At 38.5% G+C, this 14,330-nt stretch overlaps 1 protein-coding gene across 6 annotated transcripts; it reads right to left on the reverse strand.

The window, feature by feature from the left end:
• Positions 1–1,966: 1,966 nt before the first annotated feature.
• Positions 1,967–12,063, reverse strand: kbtbd2 (kelch repeat and BTB (POZ) domain containing 2). Of its 6 annotated transcripts, XM_079594976.1 has the most exons (6): positions 11,355–12,063; positions 8,494–8,589; positions 8,213–8,416; positions 4,595–4,760; positions 3,987–4,229; positions 2,080–3,908 (listed from the first exon to the last, which is right to left on the reverse strand). In XM_079594976.1, exons 3-6 carry the CDS (start codon positions 8,383–8,385, stop codon positions 2,673–2,675), a joined length of 1,818 nt encoding a protein of 605 aa, XP_079451102.1. In that variant the 5' UTR covers positions 8,386–8,416; positions 8,494–8,589; positions 11,355–12,063; the 3' UTR covers positions 2,080–2,672. The 6 variants fall into 6 exon arrangements, with proteins under 6 accessions (XP_079451097.1, XP_079451102.1, XP_079451099.1 ...); XM_079594973.1 differs by having other exon boundaries at positions 2,080–4,229; positions 11,355–11,852; XM_079594974.1 differs by having other exon boundaries at positions 2,080–4,229; positions 8,494–8,534; positions 11,350–11,852.
• Between the last annotated feature and the right edge of the window lie 2,267 nt (positions 12,064–14,330).

Consider the following 14,330-nt stretch of genomic DNA (forward strand, 5'->3'; position numbering starts at 1 on the left):
AATAATATATTACCATTCATTGAAAAAACACAATGCTGTCAGGAAACAGCCATCCATGTGAACCTGATGTTTTGGGCCCATTCTCACATGAATGTCTCAAGCAACAGAAAGTGTCGGCAATATTCTTTTATAACAAGTTATTAAAAACAGTAGTATGAAATAATAATAACCAAAAGTGAGGGTTCAATCTAGCAGGAAAAAATAAAAAAATTTGTACACACTATTAAACAATAACAACAGAACAAAATTATATATATATATATATATATATATATATATATAAATGATACATTATATATACATAAAACCATAAAAAAGTGTGTGTGTGTATTCCTTACTTTCAACATTTTTTTTTTCCCAGAACATTTCTTAACAAATGTCAATATTTGTATGTACATAAAAACACTCTCAACAACCGAGACACACTGAATTAATTTCAGACATATGAACAGAAGTGGAATAATGAGTCCTTCAACAAAGGTGGGGCGGGGGGGTCAATATCAAAAATAGCAGTCAGCATCTGGTGTGGCCACCAGCTCCATCAAGTACTACAGTGCATCTCATCCTCAGTGACTGCACCAGATTTGCCAGTTCTTGCCGTGAGATGTTACTCCACTCATCCACCAAGGCACTTGCAAATTCTCAAACACGTCTGGGACTGCCACTGCAAGGACGATCAGCTGTCCTTCCTGTAGCACTGTTTTAGGTGTCTCACATTACATACACTGCAGTTTATTGCTCTGGCCAAGTGGCCATATCTGCCGTCCTCATGCCTCCCTGCAGCAGGACTATGGCATATTCATGCAGGTGATCAGGAACCCTGGGCATCTTTCTCCTGGTGTTTTTCAGAGTTGGTAAATTCCAATTGAGCTTCTCTTTAGTGCCCTAAGTTATTGGAACTGTGACCTTAACTGTATACCATCTGTAAACTCAGGGGCGCAACTACCCAGTGTCAGAGGGGTATGCAGCAACAAGCTGACTTTTTTTGACCAATGCATTACACTGGCACAAACCCAGCGCCACCAATTAAGCAAAACAAAACGAATGGGCTGCTGATGTACGAGTTTTATGGGCCGTTAAGACAAAGAAAAAAAGAAAAAGTATGAGACGTATCGGCCCACCGGGAATCTCCCGGTAGTCCCAATGGCCAGTAGCCTACATGCCTGGACGTCACACTTTAAATCCTACCTGTTGCCTTTCACCATCCACTTATTTAGCTGCCGTCGCATCAATAGACATGCCATCTCCTTTTCCCTCTTTCTTTTTCTATTTTTAGCCCCCGATAGCTTTTTTGCTTTATCCATCTTTTTCGACGACAACTCACTGTACCTGCTCGCTCATCGCTCACGGCGCCCCCGCCCGCTCGCGATATTACATTGAGCATAAACAACATTGTTTAAACCCTTTCAAATCTGAACAATCTGTAAAGCTTACTTCCATTTTACAAAATTATCTTTAATACAGTATCTTGAAAAAGGGACGTTTCGGAGTAATTTACTGAGAGTATGGTGGTTGGACATCACATGTCCTGTAGGGTTGACCTGGAAGAATTTTTGTAAAATTTTCAAGTCAAATTCTATCTGGTGCAGACAGTTCAAAATTAAAAGCTCCAACCCATGTTCAATGTGAAAATTTAACTAAGAAAAAAAGTCTTGAGTGAATTTTGTACCTGAACATCATAGGGAACTCAAACCTCTTTTTAGTGCCTTAATTTACATTACGTTCACTTCACACTAGTGTTTTAGGAAGCAAACAATTAGAATATAATAGTCATTTTATATTATTATTATTATTATTTATATGACTGTAATAGTAATATATTTTAAAACAAATGCACTGTAAAATAAATGAAAATTTAACAAGTATATTTACGCTACAGTAGGGAAAATACAATACGTTTGTCCTAATTTCTGCACTTGAAAGAGTTAAACCCTTGTGCTTTTAGTTTGACGGAAATTGCAGTTGAGCTTGCGTTTCATTACAAATAGGAACCTTTTATGTTATGAGTTTTAAAATATTTTCGGTTCATTATGAAGCTGTGGCGGCACAGATAAGACTATGGCGGGTCACAACAATAAGGTAATTAATGGGAAACACTGTATGCATGCATGCGTTTATATAACATGTGAACTATGATGATACAGACGACAACAACATCAATGCCAAGCAAGTCACCAAACCAGCGGCAAACCCAAACATCAAATAACATTCGGTACAAAATGTCACACCAAACCCTTGACCCTACTGTACCCTGCTGACATTTGGGATAAAGGTAAGCAATACTTTCTGGAAAATGAACCAGACAAAAGAACAGTGATAAATGTAATAAGTCGGGTGTACAGTTGTCATTTTCCACCAAAGGAGGTTTAATCGCATCATGATCCATTTACACAATCAAAATAAACAGTATGCCAAAACAGAAATGCCAAAACAGAATACCAAACTTGTTAAGGTGACAGAAATTAAATATTCATGTTCTCAAACTTGCTATGAGAAAATCAAAACACATGTCCGAGGCAGGTCAAAATTTGAATGAAATGTTTCAGATTCCAATTAAATATTTGATCTCCATGAGAACATTAGGCATTAAGGGAAGTCCGTCCATCAGCTCACCATCACCTTTCAGAACAGTGGATAAATTACAGGACAAGTTTCAAAGATGATGCCATTAACTATACATGAGGCAGTAACACCATATCCTCATCCACCTCAAACTCCTCAGCTCCATCAGGTGAGAAGAGGTAAGTGGGTGGCTTCCAGGGCGATTCGTCAAGGCAGGACGGGTATAATTTACCCACAGCACAGCGGAAATCTTTGCCGAGGTCCCAGAGCACACGCTCCGACACAGGCTGCCGCAAGGACCAGCAATCGAGCTCCAGGTCGTACTGATACAGAGCATACTTTGCCCGTTCGTTTAAATGCGTCTCGCGTATGAAGATGCATAGCGTATTCAGCAGCACCACGGCACGCACACAGGGGTCAGAGTACCGCTTGGCTGGGATGTTGGCAGCTAGACGCCATTCATTTTTGTTGACATCGTATATCTCCACCGTAACAGAGGAGCCATCGATAGTGCTCGTCGGCAAACGCAAACCCGAGTTGCCCACCACATGTAGACCACCGATATAGAAGAGGAGATCTCCTAACGCAGCCGCGGAAGCAAAGCAACGACTAGTCTGCCGCATGGCCATTTCCACCCAAGTGTCAGCACGAGGAAAGTAGCAGTACATGAGGTCGTGTGTCATGACGTAAATGCAGTCCCGGGCTGTTACCGCTGTGCTCCAGCTCCATGCGCAGGGAAGAGGGCTGGTCACGCTCCATTCATCCTGCTCGCAATCGTATCGCTCCACTGTGCGTTTATTCAACTCGCCGCCCACGTTATCACCGCCTATAGCGTAGATGAAACCTTGACAATACACCAGCGACGGTTTAGTGCGAGTGTAAAGCATGGGTGTTTTAGCCACCCATGCATTCTGCTGGGCATCCAGCCAGTAGAAGGTGTCCACTGAACAATAGGCAGCCTGCAGCTTGCCGCTTTTGCTGCCGTGGGTAGCTAGCGCACTCTTCAGTGGTATCTGTCCACCGGCAATGTAGACATCATTGTCTGGGGTGACAAATGTCCCAACCTTCTGCAAGTCTCCAGGCAGGCTACACAGTTTATAGACTTTCTCCGCTTGAGGACTATAACAGACCACTGTGTGACGTGGACCTATCACGACCGGGTGGCTTTCAGCTGGCGGTTCGGCCTCTACAAAAATCAGCATTTCTTCCTTGGTCATGCCCAGTCTGGGCTTGAAAAACTTTGGCATTGACTTGTACAGGCCTTGCACTACCACTGATTTGTCATTCGGTGGAAGACCTTGGAACCAGGCACGTTGGGTCACCTCAGAAAGCGCATCAATTCGAATCTGGCTGAGGACAGAGGAGAGATACTGAGAACGTGCTTCCATGTTGTATTCCAGCCACAGCATGGCCGCCTCACGTACCGTTTCCTCTTTCTCCACGTTGAGATTATCGCTGCTCAGGAGGTCCAGCAAGAGCTCGTGCGAGAGCTGCAGGAAAGCGTCCTGTCTGTAGACGACAGAAAATTTGTGCTCCACCATGCGCTTAGCACTTTGCTTCAACTCTGTGCAACTGAACAGGTCACCGATGCTTAGCATGCGGACGCAGTTTTCAGCTGTGATTTTCTTGACCAAGTATTCTCGACACTGCAGTAAGACATCTTCCACCTGAGAGGAAATCAATGAAAGCCAGAAGTAAGTAGACATAAAAATTTAAATAACTATATTGTAGATATTGAGATTCTCTAACTTCTAAAAAGTAGTTGGTTTTAGTAAGAAACATGTATTGAAAAGCTCCTTTTGGTCAATTCTCAAAAAAAAGTTGGTACACAATGCTTGCACATCCCAAATTTCACGATGATCAGCCATTCACCTTATTGGCTAATGACCATTTGTTTTGTGGACATTTTAAAAACCTCTAAAAATGCCAGACTGTGCTGTTAAAACAAGTCAGTGTGAGCATTGTGCGTGTAAACGGATATATTTAACGAGTTACCCTGTGGAAGACTGTGTTGTGTGCATGTCTTTCTAACCTGAAGAAAACAGGCAGTCTCGTAGAGAGGTTCCACAGTGGTGTCGTTGATGACCAAGTTGCCGGTGTAAGCATATGTTATGATGGTCTGCAGTGTGATGGGGTCAACGTTTCTAAGATGAACATGGGTCTGTTTGCTCTCACTGAGCCCGCTCATAAACATGGCCCTAGAGGAACACAAACAAAAACAACACAGGTCAAAACAAATAAATACATTTCATATGGGAAAAACTTGACTCATCGATTAAAGTTCTTGTTCGAAAAAGTTTCTGTTATTTCCAAAACCGAAATATTAGGCTACTAAAAAAATGTTAATGTTAATCAAACAACAAAAGACAAAGAGAAAAATCACTCACTGATCTTGACTGAATAACTTTTGAAGCTTTAACAAGGATTAATCCATTAACCCATGTTAAAGTAAGCTATTTTTAATCTATTTAATTTATAATGTATACATTACATTTCTAAAATCTATATTTAATTTATACAGTGAAAACTATGCAGTGTTATTATACTTTTTATTATTCAGTTTCTGTACCTGAATACTGTTAGACGTACCTGAAAACCTTAAAGCACTTTTTATTTCCTTTGTATCTTTTTGTTGTATTTATTTGAGCTGTTGCTTGTATTTTGTTTATTTGTTCTTATTTTATTACTGAAGACACACTTGTCTTCAATAATGTTTGAACTTTATATTAGTTAGGGCCAGTGGTTTTCGCTGGGGTATCGAAATATGAACCAATCAAGAATTATCAAATAGATTTGGTGGCTTATTTACTTTACATGGGTCAACAAAAAAAAAAAAAACTTATTTTAATTTTTTTTTTCATATTTTATTTGGTAGGGCCAGTGAAAATATTGGCAGGGCAAGTAAACGTTTTAACCACTGGGTTGGCCAGGCCAGTAGAAAAACCTTAGTGTTGAGCCCTGCTGATGTGTTAAAGGAACCGTATTTAAGAAATGTATTTCAATTAATCATAAAATGTCCCTGATATGTCAGGAGACATTAAGAAATCATGTTCATTTCAAATACTTATATCACTGACAACTGTAGTCCGGCCAGGATATTGTCATTTAAAAGTGAAGTTGCAGCCCTCAACTGATGTTGATGTTGTCATGTTGTGTTTTGGCCTGATGCGCCACCCTCCATCTATCTACCAATCACAAAGTCAGTAATGTTTCGGCATCCTGCTGGATCCTGCAGCCTATCTGGCAACCTCGAGTCAGGGGGAGGGGGAGGGGATACACCGTTCTACAGTAATTTGAAAATGATTGCAGTACCAGTTTTGGCCACAATCTTACATACGGTTCCTTTAAATTTAAAGTTAACATATAAATATAATTTATTAGGAGCATAATCGTGCCCGATAAATTATTTATTAAAGTGAGCATGTTGACGTTCTCAAACTTACAACAGAAAAGCAAGCATTACAATATGCATGATTTGGCATGGCTGGCTAGCCAATACAAATAAAAAATAACTATTGCAGATGCCATGCCACTCCTGAAATTTTGCAGTGTGTATGTGGTAGCTGGTCAAGCATGAAAAAACTAAAGTTTTATTCAAATTCTGAATGGACTATATATCCCCTAGAAAGTGTTCTCTTTATAGTAACTAAAAAGCTGCCTTACACACTCTCTGCCTATGATAAACGGTAAACTCAACTCTCAGCTCCAAAAATTAGGTTAACTTTCAAGTTTATTAATTAGCCATTCTTATAGAATAGCAACTTATTCTCTGAACACAACCCATTTCGGAGTTCAGCGGTATTCAGTGCTTCTGTGCGATGAGGTTCCATTCAAAAGTTTGTTTGTTTTTTTGCAATGGGGTGTTTTCTATATTTCTATGCAAATGTGATGCATCTTACCTTACAACAAATGTGGAAGCAACATGGCTAAAACAAAAAATAAACTTATAAAGCCATATCTTTGCAAACATTGGCTGCTGCTTTTTTCTTTAGTTTTTATATTTATCATCAAAATAAACAATATTACTTTTGTTCACAGTAATAAACTATCTTTTAATATTCTCTTAATCTTTAATCAATAATAAAAAAAGGATTGCACTATAGCCTTGTAGTTAGCGATATGCACCAAGATGTAAATTACCAGTTTGTTAATCAAATTAGAATGGAATCATGAAATTTGTGTCAATACCCATCCCTAGACTTTAATAGAGATGCTGCTCAAAACTGAGCCTGAGGTAAATCACACACACAGTTAGTAATCTAAAGTAATCTATCAATGTCTTCACTCCAATAACAGCATATCAAATGCTCAAGCCTCTGTTACCATCTTTAAAATTATATTTTGTAATTGGCTTTGGATGAGATGTGTAAGAAATTATTACACAAGTGAGTTTAAGACAAAAACCTGACAAATGTCCGGGCCGTTGTAATATTAGATAAATAATGCAGACCTGAGTACTTTAATTGATGAAATAATTAAATAATAATTGATGACAGGACTTTGAATTATTAGTTTGTTAAGAACAATATCAAATTTTGAAATGAATAAATAAAGTTTATTTTTTATTTTTTGAACCCTGCCCGAAACGGATCTAAAACAACAATTTTCTATACATTTAATGGTAATAGTTGGTTGTGAGATACATTTTGAAGAATTAAACAAAAATGAATAATTGAATTAGTAAAATAACTTTCTAAAATGAGAAGGAAGCTTAACAGAAGCATAAAATTAAAAAGTAGTGATTTATGCTTCTGAAAACAATATAGCACAGTTATAATCTTTTTCAAAACCTGCCCCTTTTGTTATAAAATCTAAAATTACAAAATCTGTTATGGGTAAAGAATAAATAGTTTTAAATTATATATAGTTTTTATATATACAATTATATATAAATTATAAAATAGTTTTAAAATAAATACATTTGAAATATTTTCTTTACTTAAATTATCATCATCATAAATAAACTCATTGAATTAATACTTTTATTTTAAAACAGTTAAATAAAATAGTTTCAACAGGTTTTGCGGTAACCGAGAACCGTGAAATTTAACTGCCATTGGACCGACTACTGTACTGTGACAACACTAGTCAAGGTTAACTTTGAGGCTGGTGAGAGGAGAGCTGATTAGCAAAAACATTGTCTTTATTTTTGTATTTAGACTAGAGCAACATTTCTGTTATGCAGAAAACTCAAAATTGTGAAATAGCATGATTGAAAATGGCATTACCTGTAAAAAGCTGAATTTGAAAGAATTTCGCATTTCTGTCACAATTTTATACATATACACAAATTCTAAAGCTTTCTTTTTTGTTTGTTTGTTTACAGTTTAACACCATGCCAGCTATTTTAATTGCGAGAAATATACAAAAAGTATTAAAATAGGTTTTTTAACTTTATCTTAGATAAAAATTCTAAAACTAGATCTGGTCTTCATTAAAAATATTTAAATAAGTCAAATAAAAAAAAATAACGGAAAGTTCAATCTATCACAGTCTATCAAAAAATGCTTCAGTAATAGTGGATTCTGGCATGAGAGGCATAAAGGAGGATCTTCACACTTTAACAGAAACATACGAGTTAATCTGGAGAGTAGCCTATATAAATGTAACAAATTATTATTGTGTATTCACAAGCCCCTGCTCTACCCACCTGAAGTAAGAGCTGCAGGTGGCCAGCACCATCTTATGGCAGGGGAACTCATTCTCCTCCACCAGCAGAGTGATGTCAGTCAACAACTTCTGCTCATAGAAATACTTCAGCTGTTCCAGCACAGAAACTGCATAATCTGCGTTGACTGGCCGACGCTCTCCAACCTCCGACATGTTCGTATCCCATGAGTTTTCAACCAGCTTTCTGATGTCAAAGCGTAAAGGTTCCTTTCTGCAATGGTTTGTTCCCAGAATACTTTGAAATTAAGATTATTCCTCTACCATGCTGAGTCACAGCTTTCACAGCACTCCCCGGTCTTCAGCTGTCTTGGAGGATGTTGGGATTTAAAGAAAAGGAAACGTGAGGTATGGAGATATCTACATCAGAGAAAAGAGAAAAAATTATATTAGTTTTTAATCAAAGTATTCAATAATAATAATAATATTCCATAGAACAAATGTAAAATTACAGTACTAACACTTAATTTTTTTTTGCTTTCAAACGCTATAACAGCTTTTTATTTTGGTGGATAACCGTAGGAAGTCTTTCAAGCTTCTCTTTCTGATACAACAGGCGCTAAAACACAACATGTACTCTGTTGGCAGTCCACTCTAATACGTTTTCGTTTGAAAATCCACATTTTTCTCTCTGTTTTGGCCTTCCGTCCACACCGAGCTTTTTGAAAACGCCGTTTTCGCGTGGACTGTGAAAACTGAGGTATTTGAAAACAATGAAGCATGATAACTTTATAATCTCTGTTCCATCTGTATCATGGCTGTTAATGGAGCACAGGTAAGGGGGGGCACAGTGACAGAGGTGGCCGGGCCCCTCGTGGCGCAGACGCTGAAGAAATGGCTATTTTTCCAGCCGCTGAATGTCAGCTTTTTCTTCTTCCATCAAACAGTAAGTCAAGGGAACATGAGAGTTTAATTTTTTTGTGACAATTACGAAAATGTATCTGGAGATTATTGGATTGTTGCATTTTATATCACAAGGGGTTGAGAAAAAAAATCTGGTTGTAACAAGCTATTTTGTGAATACTAACTGTTTATGTATGCATTACTAATTAAATATTGTATAAAGTGCTATATAAATAAACGTGACTTTACTAGAGTGCCGAATTGAAGAGCTTTTGCAAACATATCCACGTTGCTATGATTAGATGCTTTTCTTATGCTTTATTAAAAAATGCTTGCTGTCAATTTTTGGTTTGCGTTTATTTTGATGTTGAGAGGAAAGCGCGCAGCACATATTTACGTTTACCTAAACACTTCCCCTAGGGGAAATCCCTGCTGCCATTTTGAAGTGCGTTCCACTTGGTGAAGTGGACGAGGGAAGTTTATATGGACAGTCACAGACCCTCGTTCCCTCGATTTTGACAGAGGGAGCAAGTCTACTTTATGTACACTTCAGGCACCTATATGTCCCACAATGCAGTACGATTGTGACATCATATCCGCAGCTCGCCTTCGCAGCGCATGCACTTTATTTATCCACATCTGGTCTCCAAAAGCTGAACAGCCAATCAGAGTTCCCTCTTTCACCGACGGCCCGACGCTAAACAATGCTAAATCAGATATACGTACAATCATTTTTGGGGGGAAAAAATAACATTATGATGTCCAGAAATCAATTTCAATAGTACAATGGGTTTAACTTGTCATTTAATGAGATAGAGCCGAGAATTTTCACGTGAATAACTGCATAGATCCGCCGCAAGTGTAGATTGTGTATTTTCATGGTCTAGTGATAGCTAGAACTTTTGCCAAGCGTGTCAGAGGTTCTGGGTTCTAATCCGCACTCGTATAGGTTTTTTTCCTCAACCAAACCGAATATGTTTATCAGTGATTGTATATCAAGCCGACACACAGTTTGTGTGCATATTGTTTTGTGATTTCAGAATGATTGAAGCGCGCATCCGAGTGAAGACTGCATCCATGCCACCAGAGGTGGAAAGTCCAGGGGTCAGAAAGTAAAAGTCCTGCCATATGTTTATTCCACCCATGAACTCAGTCAGCTGATTTCATTAATTATCTCCAGGCAGAAAAACTGTGCTAATTAGCAAATCCAGGTGATTGGAAAAAAATACTGAGGAGAACTTTTACTTTCTGAACCTGGACTTTCCACCTCTGCATGCCACTGATAGCAGCGACAACGAGCACTTAGCAGTTTGATTTTTTTTTTTTTTTACATTTCAGCGACTTCAAAAAGTGGTTTGGACAATATCGACCCTGGCAAAAATCCATATTGCTCCGTTACGGGTCAACAACAGTGGCTTTGGCTAGGTGGTATTTATAGCATAGGGGGCGGGACACTTTACATTCTAGAGAGCATTTGATTGGACAGAAGATGTGATGAGAAGCTGAAGTCTGTGTGATGTCATAAAAATCAGTGATCCATTTTAGCGGAAGTGTAACTAAGTTTTGAATGCTTATATCTCCTAAATGCAATTTTTTTTAATTGATTTGGATCACCCCAGCTTATTAATAACCTTAAGGCTAACATATTCATACTAAAAGCAAAAAATATATATATTTTGATTTCAGGGGGCCTTAAACCAACCACTGCACCAAAAGTAAACTAATATGACGTTGTCAGTCGTAGCAGTTATCGACCTCCACTCAGCACGTAAAGGAGTTATGAAAACGTGAGATGCAGCTTAAGAAACAATAAGTTACATCAGTCGGCATCAGCTGCCTTTCTTATTATGAGGTTTGTAAATTGGCGGGACATGAGCCTTTTCCGGTTAAAGCTCATTAGTTCAGAGATCAGTAATGTAACAACATGAACTCATTACACCCATTTCTCAGTCCCCCCTCTAAATATATGAAAAGCAGCTTAGAAACAACTATATACACACAGTACAGTAAAACCTTATATTATCTTAAAATACAGTTAAATATTAACGTTATATTAGCTTAATTTCTTAAGAGACGAACGTGTTTTGCTCCGGCATGATGATCTCCGATTATAATGCTAACGCCATATCACTACTACAGCACAGCATCTTCCTGTACTACGCAAACATGCTGAGTTTTAGCTTCAGTAAACGTTTGATCAACACTGGAGCCTAGCAGGGACGGTGTTATCCGGATCATAACCACACTGCGCTGTTATACAGGCCTGCTAGAGGTCACCTTACCTCCGATGTGCTGCTGGAACTCCGGCTGCTGCGCGTTTCTGTCGGATACACAACACACAAAGACGAAGCTTTTTCTCAGACAGCAGTCGTCTAGAAATGCTCGGTCCTTCCCGGATCGAAACCCGGTACCTACAAGAAACACCTTGACGCCCTGATTATGATTTCAAGCGCATATTACACACTGATCACTGATATAGCATTATGCTGCTAAATATATTAGCAAATCTAGCTACGAACAGCAATACTTTCATGCAATTAACCAGATCGATATTAACGTATCGAAGATCGCTCGTGCACTTAAAACATTTCCACTCTGTATGCAACGATGAAGTGACTTATCCGGGCCTTTAGACGTCGAGTGAGCTACGGAACCGTAATTTATGAAGTCGCGTCGATCGGGAAAGTTAGCTGCATGCTAGCAGACCGAGAATTAAACCGGTAGATAGGAACCAGCGACAAGCGTGTCACCGAAGGGGGCGGGGACAAGCTTCTTCAGCCTGGCCCGCAGGATGATCTGCTAAATTATGCTAATACACGTCGTCTGTATCTGGCATTTTACAGTTCGAGATATCATTACGTTGGCTATTTAATCTCATTTGAAATCGGATATATTTAGGGCTATACCATTGACGTGCATGTTACCTTTAGTTTGACATGCTAAATAGAGCAGTAGCACCTCACTGTCTCTGCAGTAACTTACACGAGATCCAGGGGGCGGAGTTGGATCCAGATCTAAGGGGTTGAGATTGGTAGGTTTAGGGGTGGGTTTAGGGACTACAACCTCCATTCTACGTTCGTGGATTTCTCAGTTATCTGGATTTTACTGTTGACGATTTGACATGATCCAGGCTCATCCTGGAGTTGCCGTCATAGCAACAGGTCCTGCTCGGGAGCAGGCTCATTTCATGCAAAAATAATTAAATTGCATTTTTTAAGCGGAGCTGCGGAGTCACAGACACTGCTAACTTACTTCTTTACAAGAGTAGCCTACCTTATTGAACCAGGGACAATAATAATTTAAAATAATAATAACTCATCAAAAATTTAAAATGAATTAGAAAAAAATCTATAATTCATGTAGGCTATCATAATAGACCTATTCACTACCGTTCAAACGTTTTGAAACAAACTATTTAAAAAATAATAATTAAGAAGTCTCTGCCTTTTTTTATTAAAAATGCAGAAAAAAAGTAATATTTGTGAAAACAGACAGTAACACAAATATTGTGAATTTAAAATTGTGGTTTTCTATTTTAATATAGGCTACTTTAAAATTCTGTGATGCAAAGCAGAATTTTCATGACTCCAGTCTTCAGTGTCACATGATCCTTCAGACATCATTCTAATATATAAACATTTTTGGTTTCACTTTATTTTGATGGTCCATTTAACACATTATAATGACTATAATTAATGTTGCACATCTCATTAGAGTGTTAGAATAGTCTTTAGTAGACTGGTGTTAGTAGAATAAGTTGACAGGTAGTTGCAAAGTTACTTATAGTCAGTAGAATGTCTGTTGGAGGACCATCACAATAACGAGTAAGCAGATATTAAGCAGACAGTCTACTAAAAATCTAATGAGAGTTAGTTGACATTTTGCAATGTTGCTTATACAGTATGTTCAAAAGGGACCATCAAAATAAACTGTTACCTGATCATGGTTTAGAGTATCGATATCAGCCCTTAATAAACACAAGCACGTGAAGTAATCTCATACAACTTAATCCAGATATTTTAATTAAAAATCCACAAATTCATTTAAAGAACGATATTAGCCAAAGATCAGTTATCACAATTAGAAGATCTGCAGCTGTCAAATCATCATAGATGTATTTTCCATGAAAGATGGAGGTACCACAGTCTGCTGCTTGGATCATGCTGACATCATTTCCTCCATCACCTGAGCACAGAGATAAGAAAGATGATAGCGGAAAAACAGTCATCTTTACCGCTCTGAAAGATTCATGTGCTTGGAGAGAATAGGTTGTATCTCATACCAGATGATGAGACTTAAAGCTCAACAGACTAAAGGGGAGAAGCGGAGAAGACTGACCATATGACACATGTTCTGTTGGCTGTATGTTGCTGTAACAATTTAACAATTTGAGCTTTCTGTGTGGGAGAGCAGCAAACCACATCACTGACACGTGATCCGCTTACCCTACCCAGTCTGGTTCCACTGCTCTCTCTCTTCCAACTACCTGCTCTGTCCAGACGGTGGCACCAGAGCCGGTCTACGGAGAGCCTGCCCACTCCCTATTAAAGGATAATTCCGGTATTTCAATTGAATTCAATTCAAGTTTATTTGTATAGCGCTTTTCACAATACATATTGTTTCAAAGCAGCTTTACAGAAAATGCATTTCAAAAATATACATACAAAAATACAGTTAGTTAATCATAAAATTTAGGGCATAACATATCGCCGGCGTTGGGTCGTCTCTTCACAGGCGTCGAGTCGTCTCATCACAGGCGTTGGGGCGTCTGAAGTCTCCATGAGAGGCTGGATACATAACTGAAGCTGACGAACTCTATTTGAGTAATCTCGGGACAGGCGTCCCGAGATAACAACAAAAAAGGCAGATGGGAAATAATTAGCGTAGCTGCTGTTCATAATATGAATGCATTTGATCTGATTTAACTGTAGTATAAAAGGTATGAGATGCATGTGAATGCTTGGCTAAAGAGATGCGTCTTTAATCTAGTTTTAAACTGGGAGAGCGAGTCTGAACCTCGGACAATATCAGGAAGGCTATTCCAGAGTTTAGGAGCTAGATGTGAAAACGCCCTCCCTCCTTTAGTGGACTTAGATATCCTAGGTACGACCAGAAGCCTCGAATTTAGCGATCTTAAAGAGCGCGATGGATTATATGGCGATAGAAGATCTCTTAAATACACAGGAGCTAAACCATTTAGGGCTTTATAGGTCAGTAACAATACTTTGTAATTGATACGGAACTTAATAGGTAGCCAG

The sequence above is a fragment of the Phoxinus phoxinus genome (assembly GCF_949152265.1).
Source record: "Phoxinus phoxinus genome assembly, chromosome: 21".
Classification (NCBI taxonomy): Eukaryota; Metazoa; Chordata; class Actinopteri; order Cypriniformes; family Leuciscidae; genus Phoxinus; species Phoxinus phoxinus.